The sequence below is a fragment of the Cynocephalus volans genome, chromosome 2, assembly GCF_027409185.1.
Source record: "Cynocephalus volans isolate mCynVol1 chromosome 2, mCynVol1.pri, whole genome shotgun sequence".
Taxonomy (NCBI): domain Eukaryota; kingdom Metazoa; phylum Chordata; class Mammalia; order Dermoptera; family Cynocephalidae; genus Cynocephalus; species Cynocephalus volans.
The window spans coordinates 170738788-170756726 of NC_084461.1; the positions used below are offsets into that span (position 1 = coordinate 170738788).

General features: G+C 35.3%; 1 protein-coding gene across 1 annotated transcript in view; it reads right to left on the reverse strand.

Annotated features, from left to right (window-relative positions):
• ADAM7 (ADAM metallopeptidase domain 7) overlaps positions 1-17939 on the reverse strand; it is a 73309-nt gene that overhangs the window by 24404 nt on the left and 30966 nt on the right. Inside the window, exons 10-18 of the mRNA XM_063087708.1 lie at positions 16682-16766; positions 14756-14886; positions 12661-12835; positions 11122-11211; positions 9919-10114; positions 9409-9511; positions 7772-7958; positions 1028-1108; positions 204-282 (exon numbers count right to left, since the gene is read on the reverse strand). Coding sequence (XP_062943778.1) covers positions 204-282; positions 1028-1108; positions 7772-7958; positions 9409-9511; positions 9919-10114; positions 11122-11211; positions 12661-12835; positions 14756-14886; positions 16682-16766 — 1127 coding nt within the window. The remainder of the gene's footprint in view (positions 1-203; positions 283-1027; positions 1109-7771; positions 7959-9408; positions 9512-9918; positions 10115-11121; positions 11212-12660; positions 12836-14755; positions 14887-16681; positions 16767-17939) is intronic.

The window sequence follows — 17939 nt, forward strand, 5'->3', positions numbered from 1 at the left end:
TAGCAGAAGACCTATTAATTTTAAAAGGCCGTTGTAGTAAATTCAGTTTGGGTAGCCAGACATGCAAAATAATAAAAAGACCAGACAAATCCATACAGAAACACAATTATGTAGCATACATTGAAAATAAGAAAAAAAACCCAAAACATTCTCACTGGATAGGCTTTTGATATTTGTAAGATATTATATTCTAGGATGCTCACTGGTAACATTTATGGGTTCTTCCCAGTGTACAGGTGCCTGTACTTCTTCACACTGGCAGTCGAGTTCATGGCCATGCACCTGGAAGAGCAGTCAATCACATGTTATCAAATGACTGACATAAGCTTGGTACCTCACTTAGCTTACTATTAGCGTGACATCAAATGCACACACACACACACACACACACACACACACACACACACACACACACACACTTTTTATTAACTAAACTACCTACAAAATCAATGTTGAACAAAAATAAGCAAACAAAATACAAGAAGCAACCACCTTTGAAGAAGAGAATGATACTGACAAATTGAAGGACAGATGAACAAGACAGCATGATTCACCTATTTAGAAAGAATCCATGTCCTTAAATGAACAGGCCCTATTAGAGTTGGACATATCATATTAACATGGGAAATAAATGGTGGCACTCTGACAATGTTTAATTCATCAAAGAAAACTGTGTAATAGTTATGAACACAGACTTGTCACTGTAAGAGATGTGAGAGATCGAAGTTTAAGTTCAGGTTTAAGTTTTATATGTACATAAATTACTGGATTTCTAGACTACTGGTCCAATAATAAAACATCTACTTGCAATTCTGGCAATATCTATGTGCAATAATGTCTGGTTTGGCTCTTTAGATCGGTTTTATTGATAACACTTGAAATAAATGGATTCCAAATACATATTTGATTTGAAAGTCAGCATAAATACATATATGCATACATATACATGCACACACAGGCTCAGAGATAAAGTCCTATGTAAATAAATGGCTAGTAAAATGTTAATTTGAAAGCAGTAGAATCTTACAGCATTTTCTTCACAATGAAAGGGGCAATTAGTTGAATTGTAGACCTTTTCAACATTTACACATTCACCACTGCTGCACACCTAGAAATGAATTAACCAACATGAGTTAGAATGACTTACAACGTATGTGAAGTTGTAATTTCACGTAATTGCATATGAAAGGTATAATACATTCTAATTTCATGATTTAATTACAACTTAGGTGATTCTTTCCTGTTGTAATATTCAGTTCTAGTGTCTTCGGTGGACAGGGAAATTCTCTATAAATATTTGATGAAGGAATGGTACATGCAAACATTGTTGTATACAAACTCATTAATTATTAAAATATTTATGTCCTTATTAATTATTTGAACGTTAACCAATAAAAATTCTATTATTATAATTCCAACAATTTCTTCTGTTTCTATCAAGTTTTCCTTTTGATTTTATATAATGATCTATGCTTATTATATCATAATTAATTGCTGGTTGGGTATTTTATTAATGTCAATTAATCTTTTTATTTATGCTGAATACCTTTGTTTTAAATATTCATTTTCTTGGTAAATTTTATCACCGAAATATTGTTGTTTTTGTTGCTTTTGGTTTTTGCCTGGTTTATCTTTGCCCATTTATTTAATTTTTAACTGTTATTTTTACTTTTACTTATAACTGAACATTATTTTTTTTGCCACCAATACAAGGATAATATTTAAATTTTAAATCGAGAGATTTTAATTCATTCATAGTTATTGTGATAAATATTATGTTTAATTCTACTTCTTTCATCTTATTATATTATTTTTAATATTTGACATTTTACCTTACATTTTGCTATATTTATCCATTTATTCATCAATTATTTTTTCTATTCTGAAAGTTATATATGATATTTTCTAAATATTGATTTCATTTAAATTAGAATATTTGAAGCTATGCAATTCTATCATTTTCAAGAAAAAGTCAGCATTAACTTCTCTTTGTATAAGGTATTTATCATATTTTTACTTCTTTCCTCTTCCTCTCAGTTCAAGTTAATTATTTGAGTAAACTGAGATTTTAGATTTCTGAAAATTATTATTATTCACTATTCAAGATATTATTAGCAGTCTATAATAAAAACACTAAGAGTAAATAACTCAAACTTACTCAAAAGTTTTGTAGATTTGGTTGCTTGCAACCATTTATTTAATATCCTATCTCCTCATTTTGACTTCATAATTCAAATTAATTTCCCAGTTGGCTTGATTGCTTTCTTGACTATTTTTCTTTTCAGAAAATAAATGTGGTCTATACATTACTGCATATTTTCTTAGTCACAATGTGTGTGAGCGTGTCACTCTATTGCTTTACTGTCTGAATAATAACTTGGCTGTATGTATGGTTTTAGGGTCCTGATATTTGTGTTCCTCAAAGCTCTGTAGATGTTGCTTCATTATCTTCTGGCACTTCTTGTTGCAAAGAAATATGATGCTAAACTGACCATTTTTCCTGTAGAAAAATAATGACCTGTCCTCCTTTGTGTTTGTAGCACATTTTCTTTACTCGACATTCGTGGCATGAGAGTAAGCATAAATGCTCATTTCTTCCAATGAATTTCTCCTGGTACTAAGTGAATTTTTTATTTTATACATCCCTTAGATCAGCAAAATTTATTATTATTATTTTTCTAATTGTATTTTCATCTCTTCTGTTTTATCTAGGATTCCTATTAAATCTGTATGGTATTTCTTAGGATTGTATTTCCTGCTTTTCTTTATTTTCTTTTATTTTTAAATTACTTTATCTTGTCCACCTGTGTTAAGAAGCTCAGCTTCTAATTTACTTTTTTTTTTGGTAATATCCATTCTATGGTTTATCGTCCAAATTACATATAAACCAGCAATCAGGATATTTTGTACTTTGAAGGCAATGCTTCTTGATCTCAAAATACACCATTTTGTAGACATTAAATATTTTTAAAAAATCTTACCCCCGAATTTAACTTTTACTTGATAAAGGAAGAAATCTTTGAACATCAAGAAGTAGAAAGGAACAATCGGAAAGTAAAAATATGGGTACAAACAACAGGCTATCATTCTCCACTGGAGTTTTCTGAATTATGTTTGATTGTTGAAGTAAAATCTATAATACGATTCTCAATGTACCTAGAGGAAATACTTAAAATAATTGTATTATAAATGGGGAAGATAAAGGGACTTAAAGAGAGGTAAGATTTCCACCCTTTATTTGAAATGGCAATATATCTGCCCTGGTGGACTGTCATCATTTAAAAAATTTTGTAGCACTTCCTTCTGACTTCCGTAGTTTATGACGTGCATTATTCCTCAAATTGTTTTCCCCTAGAGGTAAGATGTGTTTCTCTCTTGTTGCTCTCAATATTTTTTCCTTTGTCTTTAGTTTTTCAATTTCAGAGGATTTATTCTGTCTGACATTCACTCAACTTCTCTCTCTAAGGCTCTTTTTTTTTCTATTTCTGCTGTTCAGATTAGATAATTTCTATTTTTATTGTTTTCAAGTTCATTTTTTCACAGTCATGTTATTTTTATTATAATCTTCAACAGAAAAACGTGCAATTCAAAAGATGTATGCATATTAAAACATCTCACTTATCTTAGTTGCATTTCTATCACATTTTTCTTAATATTTCTGGAAGAAGATAGCTTACTAGTTAGATTAAGCAGTTGCTCCAAAACACTTTTAGTTCATTGATTCTTTCTTCTGTTCCCTCCATTGTGCTGTTGAGTCTATCCATTGGATTTTTAATTTTTATTATTGTATTTTTTGGTTCTAAACTTTTCATTTGGTTCTTATTTATATTTTATACATCTTGACAGGCTTTCTATTTCTTTGCCAAGATGCTCTTTCTTTCTTTCTTTTTCCATTTGTTTCAAGTGTGTGCATAATTGCTCAGTGAAGCATTTTTATAATGGCTACTTTAAATTCCTTGTCAGAATTCCAACATATATGTCATCTTATTGTTGCATCTGGAGATGGTATTTTATCATTTACATTGAGATTTTCCTGGTTCTTTGTATAAGGAATGATATTCCTTTGTATCCTGGATATTTGAGTTACTATGAGATACTGGATCTTATTCAAATGATTGTCTTAGCAGGCTTTCTCTAAAACCATGCCTTATTTGTGCCAGATGAAGTGGAAATCCAGGTTCTTTATATGGCCTTCATGACACAGTGGGGATGGGAGGCTTCATTACCACTGAACTGTGATGAAAAAGTCTTGACACCCCACTAAGCTCCTTCTAAAACCCAGCATGGAGGGGAGGAACATCTGTTATAGTTGAAACAGGATGGAGGTCTAGGCTTTTCCCTTGATCTTTGCCAATGTGGCTGGGGTAAGATTGCAATTTTTCTCTCTGGTGTTTGTCTGGAGTAGGGTTATTATTTCCAAAATATTTTCTATCTTGTTAGCTCACTTCTTTCCTGGTTCCTTGGCTAGAGAGAGAGAGATTTTCTTGGTGCTTTTTTTGTTTGTTCCAACTAGTGTTTCCAAGGCATAGGCTTATCTAGCACTCAATCTGGCATATAGAGAAGGCAAAAAGAAAACCCAGAGAACCTACTCTCCTGTGCTTCCTCGGGTCTCAAGTTCTCTAGCTCATCTTTCTTCTCCCCACCTTTCAAGGTCTTATGCTTTTTAAATATATAATGTCCTGTGTTTTAACTGTATTTAGCAGAAGGAGAAGTGTCCACTCCATCTCATCTGGAACCAGAAGTCCCTATATGTATTTTAAAAGTAAATCCATTATTAAAATCTTCCCTAAAAATGTTTCAAATACTACTACACACCTATTAGAATAACCAAAGTTCAGAATACTGATGACACCAAATGCTGGTGACGATGCAGAACAATGCGGGCTCTCGTTCACTGCTAGTGGGAATGCAGAGTCGTGCAGCCACTTAGGAAGACAATTTGATGGTTTCTTACAAGACTGAACATGCTCTTGCCATACAATCCACCAGTTGCACTCTTCAATTTGCTCAGGGAAGTTGAAGACTAGTGTCCACACCAGGGCCTGTGCATGAATGTTTATAGCACTTTCGTTTAGAGATGCCAAAATTTGGGGGCAATCAGAATGTCCATCAGTAGGTGGGTGAATGAATAAACTGTGGTGCATTCAGACAGTGCAGTATTGGTCAGTACTGAAAAGAAATGAGCTATCAAGCCATGAAGCAAACTTAAATGCATATTACTAAGTAAGCGAAGCCAGTCGGAATGGGGCTAAGTCCTATATGATTTCAATTGTCTGGCATCGTGGAAAGGGCAAACTATGGAAAGGATAAAAAGATCAGTGGTTACCATGGGCTTGGAGAGAAGGTGGGATGAATACACAGAACACAGAGGAATGACCATATACTATATTGGTGGATACACGTTATTATAAATTTGTCCAAACCCATGGAATGTTCAACACCAAGAGTGAACCCTAATGAAGAACTACAGATTTTGAGTGGTGGTAATATGTTAATGTAGATTCGTCATTTGTAACAAATGCACCACTTTGGTGGGGGGTGTTGATAATGGCAGAGGCTGTGCATGCAATGGGGATATGAGAAATCTCTGTATCTTCTGTTTAATTTACACTAAAATTCTCTTACAAATAGCATCTTTTAAAAAACGTCACTTTTTCTAGATGATTTTCCTCTTTTTTAATGTATATCTGTTTCCTAGGGGACTATCGCCTATGATTTCTCAGGTTGGTTTCCTTTGTTCACACTGTTGAATTCTTCCATGTCTCTTGCTATTTCCTCTCTTTGTCTATTCTCATAGAATGGATTTTCTGTACACATTATTGTGCCCTGGGCAGATTGTTTTAAAACCCATGTAGATAACTCTTCAAGTATTTCAGGTTCAACTAAAGGGAAATATTGAGATGCATCTTACTTTGATTTTGCTTTTTTTCGTATGTTTAATAAAGGGAGAATCACAGACAGTCTTGCAGCAATTCTTCCATGTAAGAAGATGATCTAATTTCCTTCTCCCCTCTTCTGCTCTCCTGCCCCCTTCTTCTTTCTTCACTCTTCTACCGTTTCCTTGTTTTCCCTTTTCTTCACTTTTATTTCCTTTTCTTTATCTTTCCCTCTCTATGCTGTTAGTACCATAGCATAACTAGGGAAAAAGGCGCTTAGTAGCAATGCAATATGTTTGCCCTATCATTCTGTGCCAAATTAAAATGTATCCAGGAAAACCAAATATTTAGACAAAGAAAAACATTTTTATGCATATTAAGTTCACTATATCTAAAAACAGTTTCCCAATGCAGATGACTAGTGTCATTGTGATATCAGCAAAGACTTGCATTTGCTGTGCACGAATTCTCTCATTAGGAATTGGCTGAAGAGCTAGCACCACTGATTGGTGCCTCTGCTGTAAATCTTATTGGGAGGAAGAGGCACTCTGTGTGATGGTACATGGTCATGGCACATTTGCAAGACTGTCATGTATTCCTTAACAACTGCTTCCGTATCAGCCTCTTTCTTCAGTCCCTGCCACTCTTAATGAAGGGAATGCCAGACTTTGACTTCATACCTTAGGTTGATTTTCTGTATCTTAAGTGAATAGCAAATTGTTTAGTATTTTCTTCAGCCTGATGCTGCATACACTCCACCTTGTTGAACATCCTTGAATTTTCTAGTGGTTGACATACATACCTTAATTTTCACAAATATAGATTTCTCTCCATTTCAATATTCATTTAGTCATTTTAATGGGGAACAGTATAGTTCAATGTATGGACTTGAAATGCAAATCTAAAGTAAATCATTAAGTTCTAATTATTATTTTTTTACATTCTGAATTTCTATTATCCAATTTATTTTTCTATTATGCTATAGAAATGCCACTGTAATATCTGCAGGTGGTGGTGCAGAGAGAGAGGTAGAAGACATATTATATGGAGAGAAACTACTTGACTGCAAAAAGCTGACTTTTTGGTAAGGTATTGTATGTTTCCCATATATGCTGGATTAGCTGGCTATTGTTTAAAGTATATATTCTAACATTTTCATCTTGGTATGATAAACCCTCTCTAATATGGCCTTATTCTATCCGTTCAGCTTCATCTTTTGCCATTTTACCCAAAGCTGAAGACACACTGAAATTGTTGGTTATCTGAAGATGCCATATGCTTTGCACCTTTTCACATTGTGTAGGTATTTATGAAAAGTCTTTTCCCATTTTCTGTGCGGTAAAAGTGTTGGTTGTCAAGTGATAACCTTCTATGAGCAAAGTAAGCCCCTTCTTCTTTTAGATTCCAAAAGCACACTGGTCACAGCACTGCAAGAGTACTGTTGTCAAATTGCAATGATCTGTTCAGTTAATGTGTGAAATTCTCAAGTACACTCATCATTAAATCATCTGTGTCTAGGATAGTCATTGGCACCATAGCACATGGCCAGTAAATATGGATGAATAAACAAAAATAAATGAAGAAGGTATGACTACTTTATAGTCACATTAGTCAGAAAATTATTGTGTCTATAATTTCATTACATGTCTACTGTTAAGATACTTATTAAGCACATTTATAAAGTAATTATATATTTGGGATGACTAAAATTAGGCAAAATGAATATTAATCACAGTGTTATTACACCTCTGCTCCTCAATTAGAAAACAAAGATGCCAATTGTTTTCCTGCTTTTTCATATATATAGATCCCTCTGGAACCAATTATAAGATCCAGTGACATTTTAAAACAGCTGAACGAAGAAGTTTCAATAAAGCAAAGGGATTTCATCTTACCATTCCATCTCCACATTTTGTTCCAGAAGCAACTAAGCCAATATCTTCAGAATTGTGGTGTAAAAAAATGGTTTTGCATTTGATAGTGACATTCTGCTGCGAATTCTTAAGGTAATAGGTCTTGTCTTCCCCAAGGAGGGATGAATGTTGTCCTCCAATACAGTATATCTTTCCACATCGTACGTCTCTAAAGGAAAGGAAGAATATTCTCAAACTTACAACCAGAAATAGAGCTTAAGAGAATAAGCTGGCAGCGTCCTGGTCACTTTTCTCTAGACACAGGTTTGTTGACAGGTTAAAGGGGCCAGGAGAGGCAGAGGAAAACCATTGGACAGCAAAGTCCTGACCCTGCAAATTGAGATGAGTAGGTGAAGAATGTAAAACGATCACATTTTTTTTGATTTCTCTATGATTCTCACAAATAAACATTAGCTCAAGTTCATGGAAGAATATTTCCCATTAGTCATTTGAATTAGCATAACTTTAATCAGGACACCAAGAATCCCTGCTTATTCTTTCTTGCATAGAGCATGTCAGTTGATTCTGACAATAGACCTGTGAAGATACTATTATTATAACCCCATTTTACAGATTAAGCAGCAATTGAAAGGAATGGAAGTTAAGTGACTGTCTATTCTCACCTAGTGTATTTATGAGCAAATTTGAACTCAACCATAGGTTTCTGAGGTTGTTGTTTTTAGCATAAATTTTGTTTTGTGGCATATAAAAAGCCCTACAGAATGTCAGGAACAAACCTAAAATTTTGGCTCATACTTTTCTGAATCAGATCTAACTTTCAAATTCTCCCATATTCCCAATTTCAACTTCTAACTTTCTTCCTTTCTTTGACTTCACTTCTCTCTTTCCTTCTTTTTCTTTTCCATGTTTCTGCTTATTTTCCCTCTCCTTCTGCTTGATTCATTCTCTTTTATTTGATGGTATTCTTTTCCTCAATTTTTTTTGTCTGATAACTAAAAAAATCTGTTCTGACCAGGTCAGTGAAATCACAGTGCCTTGAGAGATCTGGGATAAGCCAATAATCATGTCCTGTGTCCCAGAAAATGTTATTATAAGACCATTTTAACTTAGAAGCACACAGACTAGCACCAAAAAAATGAGAAAATAACCTAGATTACTTTTTGTAACTCTTTGCTTAGATCCCTACATATAGGATGTAACCTAGTAACAATCCCAAATCCATCTGTCATATACAACCAATCGAAAAACTGATGTAATAATAAAGGGGCCTGTCCTTTTTTCTCTCCCCTTTTGACTGTTTTCCCTACTTGTGATTATAAAATACTGAAATCTGCTGGTCCCCTTTGGAGTGCATTTCCCTAGTTGCAATTGTCTATGTCTTTCCAGGTTGCATTCATCATACCAGCTCAGTATATCCTGTACATTATATGATCAGCCTCTTTTTTTTAGGTCAACATTCTCTAAACATCTTAAATCTTCCCTATCATTTCCCCTTATATTTCATGAATACAGTATATAAATGCTAGTCGACCGTATCAGGGATGTGTGCTACTCCCCTTCCTGCTCCCCTCTTTCTAATCTCCTCAGTTCAAGGAAGTTAGCAGCTGTCAGTACAAGAGCCATTCTGATTTTGCAAGATGCTGTTAGAGGGCACTTACTTCTCTTCACAGGGAACAAATTTGTTTTCCTTGTTTTTGCAGTATCCAAATTTATTTCCTTTTTTATTTATCTGGTAGCAGATATCATGACTCTCTTTTGCCCCTGGAGTACAAAATGGTATGATAGAAGTAGAACAATAAAAATATAAATATCACGACTCATAAAGACCTTATTTTTCCAATGCAATTGAATTTTTCAGTATCATGTTGTATCATGTAGCAGTGAAGCAGAATGGGATAAATACATAATTTAAAAACCAGCCTACTGCCTCAGGAGGATATTTTAGGTAGGAGTAGAAATATATAAAAAGTAATTAAAATACTTTAGCTCGCATACTGAGCTAGTCAGTAACATTAGAGGTAACATCTAGAGAGATGCTAAGTAATATCTTGGAAGAATGGTACAAATGGTATTATCTCCAAGCTTGCTCCAAATTCCTATAGGACAATAACAGAGAAATGAAGGCTATTATTTTTATCAATAAATCATTCACTATGATTGTCTCTCACCATCATCAAATAATTCAGAGCACTGAACACTCCGGGTGGGACATTTTCCCATGAAACAGTAGCCTTCTGAGTTCTTGCAAGGAGATCCATTGACTTGGAATTGGTCCTTAGGACATCCAGAAGAGTGGCCAGTACACACTTCAGGAAAATCACATTCATCTTTTGCTGGTCTGCATATGGACCCTGCTTTTTTCAACTGTTAAGTAAAAACAAAGAGACCGAATCTTGGACACATTTAATTAGGTAAGGTTCAGTAAGTAGGCAGAAAGCAGACCCATTTAATTTGTCTAAAAAAAGCTTTAAAGATGCATTATAACTGCCTTCTTTATTCTACTATTACTATCATCTGTAAATAGCTTGGATTTTATGTAATTTAGGAATAAGAAGATGGTGATTTTAAAATTTGGAATTAGAACAGCCTTAGGTAGAGTTGGAATGGACATAAAATGAAGAAACGGTCAGGTGTTCTCATTTATTTTGTTTTTTCTTTATCACTTGCTCCAGTACACACATCCCTGTTCTCCCATCACCCCCCCCAACAAGCAAACAAAATTGGGAGCCCCTGCCTAAAATGAGGATTCTACATTCTCAAAATATCAGAACCCTCCACAGGATCTGGAAAAATACCCTGGCTTTTACTGCTGGAGAGAACTGCATGGAGATAGTCTCTTATTTAGCCATTCAATATGTATTTAATTGTGCCAGGTTCTACTGGATTTGAAGATGTTCAAGGCATGCTTTCTTTTCTTTCCTTCTTTACAGCAGGGTAAACGAAGTGTTAATAAACCTTTGGACAGAGCCATTTGGATTTCTGGTCATCTTGCCTAGGAATATTTTACCACCTGCTAGCCACTATCACTTTCCAATCCCAATGTAATCTTTTTCCCTTTTAGCTCATTGTTGTTGGGATATGAATTTTTCTCCCAGCTGAGATTAAATAAGTTGGTAAAGATTTACAAATGAGCAAGGATAGTGTTGATCATGTGACTTTACTCCTAACACACCAAGTGCTGCTAACCAGCTTCTGCACTCCCCAGACCATAGCACTATCCAATGCTCCTAAGTCAGAGCATCTCAGGTATTTGCAAGCCCAGCCCCATACCAGAATTAGGGTGTTGGGTCATCCAATGCTCAGAAAATTGTTTAGTCCTTCATACACTTAAACTGAAGACAGCGAAACCATCTCACAGCACAGGATCTTACCTGACAAGATTCACAACATTCTCCTTCTGCACAAGTAAATCCTGGCTTCAGTACACATTTGTGTGCATCACAGCAAGGATTAGTACACTCCTGGCAATAACCAAAATTTAAAGATCAGAATTGGATGCGTGTTTTGGCTCGTGTTCAAAAAATTAACTAGTTGTACTTCTGTGTAATCTTTCAGAGTTAAATACAAATGCCTGATCCTTGGCTATGGTATTTAGGTAAAGATTACTGTTTGGAGCTGGTGTCTGGGACTTTTACTGTGTTTCCTTGTTGTGTGGCTGTTTGGTACTCCACAGCTAATGAATTCTCATTGACAGAATTACAGAGTCCAAAGTTTGTGACTTTCTGTTCTCCTGGTGACTTCCATTTTCGGGAAGGGTCCTGCCACTTCCTTAAACTAAAGTTCAATATGAGGTACTATAACTTCTGAAGATCTGATTTTCCCTTTTGCTCAAGATGCCAGGTATTTCAGGCTGAACTTTCTTTAAAAAAAAAAAAAAGATGCATCACTAAATAACAGCAGGATGGTCACTTAGGCCCTATCTACTTAAAGTAAAGTTGCTTAGAAAATTGTGTGTTTGTTCAGGTCAGGTGCTTCATGTGTTAGAGTGAAACTGTGGAACCATTTCATAGAATGTGCATGGGCATTATCCAAACTTAAGAGGCTCATCACATTTAATCTAAGACAAAGACTAGTTCTTGTAATCTCTGAAGAGTTCACTGTCCCCACTCTAATAATAGTCTCTTAATAACTGTCCTCTTTTGAACTGTGCAGTGTCTAGAGCTTAGCTACTAAAAGTGTGGTCCTCAAACCAGCAGCAGCATAACCTGGCAGCTTGGTAGGAATGTAGAATCTCAGTCCTACTTCAGACCTACTGAATCAGACTCCATGTTTTAACAACGTCCCCTGGTAATTTACATGCACTTGATAAGTTGTCTAGGACAAATACCTGTATGATGAGCTCTTGAAAGAAATAGCGTCTATGTTGGGGAAAATCATATCAAGAATTACTTTAAAATTTGCCTCAAAGCCTTTTTAAAAATGCTCCAGAGAACAAGACTGAAATTAATATGTGAAAGGTTAAAAGGTTTCCACTCTATTAAGAAAAAGTTTCCTAATAATGAGAACTGTCCGACCATGATATAGGCTAGCCTCATAAGGCCCTGAGTAAAATCTGATTGACTATGACAGATTTTGCAGAACAGATTCCTACTGTGCATGAGAGAACAGATTTAACGACACTGATGGATCTTCCTCACAAGAAGAGCCAATTAATACACAAACCAGGTAAATGTGATATTGCTGATCTCTAGCAAGATCATTGTAAATGATTTAGGACTTGGTAAAAAAAAAAAGCCTTGAAATGAGGTTGCATAAACAGCTTGCTTCCAAATGAAAGAGAACAGCAAACAAACACAGTTTTAAAGCTTTACAAGGAACACCATGGTCGATTTGATTAATGACTACATCCCTGCCTAGGTTCTGGATGAGCATAAACTTTGTAACTTAAAGACAACATCAGTTGCAAATACCTGCACAGGGCCACAATCACATTCTTCTCCATCGTCCAGCATTTTATTTCCACAGTATGGGAAATAGTTGAATTTGTCAGGAAATGGAACATTGAGCATGCACGTTGGCTTAGAATCCCTCAAGTATCGATGGTACTGGATTTGGCTGCATTTACTGAATTTTACTGCAGGAATGCTAGAGGTGGCAGGAGGTAAAAGATAAAGATTAATCATATCAATGCATAGTGGTATAGCAGCCATGAAAGTTTTATGAAGAATTTAGAAAGAAAAGATATAAATGTGCACCGTTAAAGCAGAGCAGTAACTAGGCACTTTATTATGGAAAATTTCTTCTCCAAACACAGCTAACACATGTTATTTTAGTGAAAATACTCTTGTTATATATTCTCCAGCAACTCCCTCCTGAATCCGCCAGTTTAGCCTGGTTAACCGGGCTTGCTGCTCCCAGAGTCCCCTTTATTTGTCCCTCTTGAAATAACCCATGCACTTGTTTATTATCCCTGAAAATTACAAACTTCCCAATGCAAGGACTGTATCATGTTCAACTTTAGAAAAAAATAGCCACTAGTTAACACAGTGCTTGGCTACAGAGTAGTCCCCTATAAATATTTGTTGAAATGAACTGTTTATTTAATAATGTCATATGTATCCTTAGAAATGCAATATATTTCTTTCTAAACTTAAATCCACCTCCCCTTCACCTTCCTTTATTATTACTGACACAATAATTAAATACAGAAGGACTTTTAGTCTTGATTACGTTAGATTGGGATGGTGGGACTCTGAAAAAAATATTACTAATTATGTAGATAATTGTGTAAAATGAGATGCCAGTTACTCAGTTCTTACTCTGTGCTAGCCACTGCATTTTGGTGTGTTAGCTACTGTACTTCACCTAATCAATAAGTGGAAGCACTGATCATCATTTGCAGACACTTTTTCTTACCGTATACAATGCATTATGTGTACTTGCTGTGATTCAGAGATACGTAAGACTTAGGAGCTGGCTGCAAGGTAATTTACAGTATAGGGGGACAGTGGACGTTCATTTATTCTGTAACTATTTATGAAGTACCTAACATGTGCTGGGGACTTTGTTAGACAATGACCATATAACAGTGACCCAAACAGATAAAACCCTCTGACCTCATGGAGCTTATATTTTAGTAGAAGAGTAAAATAAATAAGCCAAACATATAAAACATAGATATGGTAGTTGGCTTTGTGGATTGATTGAATTGTGTCCCCCAAAATTCATATATTAGAAACTTAATTCCCACTGTAACTGTTGAGGGTGGGAAATCCTACTACAATAATTGAAAGGTGGGGCCCTAAGGAGGTGATTAGAGTGTAGTACCATGCTGTAGTGAATGGATTAATAATGGTCATTGGAGCGTGGTTCTGAGGGCTTTAAAAGGAGAACATGTGAGAGGTTAATCTCTCTCTGCTCCATCATTTTCTGCCATGTGAGGCCCCTGGGTCACTGTCGCCACTACCAAGACCTGCGCCAGATGTGTTCCCTGGACTTCGGACTTCTCATCCTCTGAAACTGTAAGTAATAAATTTCATTTTCTTTGCAAATTACCCAGTTCCAGGTACTTTGTTTTAAGCAGTAGAAATGGACTAATAGAGATGGTGATAAGTACTAATGAGAAAACAAAACAAATGCCATGATATGTGTATGAATGGGACAGATTTAAGAAGCTGGATTAGGTGGCCAGGGAAGGCCTTGTTGAGAATGACACTTGAGTAATGATGTGAAGGAGGAAATTATATCTTACAGCAAAGATGACAGAACAAGACATGCCGAGTCTATTCCTCCCCAGAGTGCCTCGGTAGAGGTTGGTACCAATTGCTCATTGTGGTGATCCCAGATGGAACCTTTGCAGTGTTCCTGGATGGAGCTGGAGGTTTTCTCTTACCCTATCACTAGAGACACTACCACTTGATAAGATTTAGCCTTACAAGAGAAGTTTCTTATAATAGGCCTTCTAGGAAATTCCAAAAAATAACAACATATCCCTACAATATTAAATTGTGACACAAAAGCTACTCCCCAAATATTTCAATGTATTCTATATTGTTTGAGCCTCACCTTCCACCACTATCCATCACGCATTTTCCAAATGGACAGGTGCATGGGAACTCGTCATGCCGCATCCCAAGGTTATGCCCCAACTGATGGGCCATTCTGTTTGCAACTATGTTTATGTCAGGTAAAAGATCCTGAGGCAAAAACAAACAAAAGTGTGCATTACAAATTTCTAAAAGATAGCACACTGTAGTACTTAGTGCTTCAAACTAGTGGTTGAGAGACCTGGTTTCTAACTTCTAGTTAACTGTACTTAGTTGAGAAGGCACAGACTTAGTTACCTCCCTCCCGGGCACCTTGGTTTTTTTAATTATGTAAAGAGGCTAGGAAAATGACTTTTTAAGCATCTCTAGCTCTAACATTTTGAAATTATTTTTTTGTAGCACAGTAGTAGTCACCATTGAATGTACTTAGACTCATTCTTACAAATAGCTAAAAACTATTAACTAATGTTACAATGGTTTGAGTGTTTGTGCTCCTCCAAAATTCATATGTTGAAGCCCTTACCCCAAGGTTTGGGAGGTGATTAGGTTATGAGGACAAAGCCCTTATGAATGGGATTAGTGCCCTTCAAAAAGAAGCCTGAGAGAGACCCCTCACCCTTCCACCATGTGAGGACTCTGTGAAATGGTGCCACCTATGAGCCAGAAAGCAGACTCTCATCAGATACCAAATCTGTCAGTACCATGATCTTGGACTTCCCAGCCTCCAGAACTGTGAGAAATAAATTTCTGATGTTTATTAGCCACCCAGTTTATAGTGTTTTGTTATAGCAGTCTGAAAGGACTAAGACCGATGTCCTACACAATATAATAAATATTATTGGTTATCTTTTCTATATTAGATATTCAAAGGGGATAAAAATAAAAATATGTGAGGTCCTTGTTTTCAACTTATAGTCTCACATTGCAAAACAATGCTATATAATTTCAAGGAGGGGATTTCTATTATCAGGAAAATCTGAAGGTCAGAGATATAAAACTCCTGGCAGAATCAGTTATTATCTTGGCTCATAGTTGTATTCCATGTTTCAGTCTCTAATTAATAAAAAAAAAAAAAAATTCCAAAGAGCAGTAGGATATCATGTTACTGGAAATCTAATAAAATAACCCTAATCTGGTCATCTCATCTTACTAATATGAAGTTTGAAATGTGTCCTGGACTGATTTTAATATTATAATCAAAGTAGTATAACAGACTAGATCAAACTAGATTGACTCTATTATGCAAAACTTATGTTACTGAACTACCATAGACAAAGCTAGAAGCATAAAAATAACTATATAATAAATAAGTTATGTGGTTATTTTAATAAGTGCTAGCTTCTAAGTTTGAGGTCTTAACAAGACTGTGCTAGGCACAGCAACAATTTATCAGAGACATAAGAAAATAAATACAAACCTTTATGTTCTCAATAATCTCTTAGGGTTACTTGGACAGTATCTATTAGAAGATTAGTGACTTGGGAAAGGATCAGATAAACCAGAGGAGTCAAAGTTCATAGGCTTACGCTTTCTGAAAACAAATGGCAAGGCTGTGTTGCTGTGATATATTAAGTGGTTTACACACTTCTTATCACAGGAACAACTGTCCTCACTTGCTAAATCAGCCATGAGGTTTTGTATACATTAATGTTCCTATAAATAATGATATTTAATATGCAAAATATCTTTCCTAATCATGGTATGTTAGTCTGTGTACAATGTTCTTTTAAACTCTGGTCAACATTAGCTTACCTTTATTATTCATCTACAGTTTTTTAAATAAAACATTTCTTTTCCCATTTAATAATGAAAACATAGCAGTTTATAGCATATCTTGGTGGGAATGTATGACAAAGTGCACACATGGTCTGTTTCAAAGGAACACAGAACATTACAGAAATTTAATTCAAACGTTGATTAAGTAATATAACAGAACACAGCCCACCTTAATGACACTGGAGGAATAATAGGGCAGGCACATACTTCCTGGGTAAGACATTCCTTGCGCATGTGTGTAGAGCCACTTCCCACTATAAACAAGATGCAAATACATTCTTCAATCTGAGTGAGTAGTTTAATTAACACAAAAATAAAATCGCAGTAAATGACAATGCTAATGAGTTTGCACATAAAAGTGCCTTCTTATTTCTGGAGTTCTGGGACTGAGCATGACCTTAGTTGTTACTTAGCTCATTTTAAACCTGTGGCATATTAGAGGCATCAAAAAAGCCAGTTGAAATTGTAAAAAGTTGTTTTCTAAGAAACAGACAAAAAATATAAGGTTAGAATCTCATTTTACTTGACTCTAAACCACTTAAAAGACAAAAAGTAAATAAGTTAATTAAATTTAAAAGTGTTCAGAGGAAAAAATGCAACACAGTGAATGAAAACACTGTGATCAGTTAGGTGTGGTGGAAAATTTTTTAAACTTTCAATCAGCCACAGAAACTCAGAGCGAATTTGATAGATATAACACAACTTTTAAAAGAGTTGTCATGCAAAAAGAGGACTATTACTGGATTACCTAAAAAGACAAATGTAGACGTGTTTAAATTTTTATTTAATTTTATTTTAATTCAAATTTTATTTAATTTCAAGAAGAGCATTTAGACTTGACCCTCTTTAAAGAGAGCTGTCGTTGGCTGGGGGAACACATTTGGAATGTAACAGGATTCAAATACCAGGAAGGTGGTCAGGCTAGATGACCCCTTTTTGTCTTTTTACTTTTTTGGTCAAAATGATACACTCTCTGTCTTTACTATTGAAATGTTCTTATCCCTACATTTTTAGTGTCAGTATTTGACTATGCATCTTCAGGGAACTTGGAATTCTGATCTCCCTAGACTCTGAAGATCTTAGGAGAACACCACTAATGGAAGGGAAGTAATAGGAGAAGTATAATATGTAGTCTGACTTCTCTCATGGTCACTTGAAACCCAAAGTAACACCATGATAATGCTATATATACCGCTTTGCCACTTCTGAATCTATGTGAATATAGAAGGAAAGATGCACAAGAAACTCAACATGTAAGAATTCCCAAATATGATCCCCAGATGGACGCATAGCACTTCATCCCATTTCCCTATTTGCATATCTTATTGACATGAGAAGCTACTAGTAAGAATAAGGGACATTCTACGGAAGTAAAAAGTTTTCCTATTATACCCATTTACATATATCTGAACTTATTTATTAGGTAT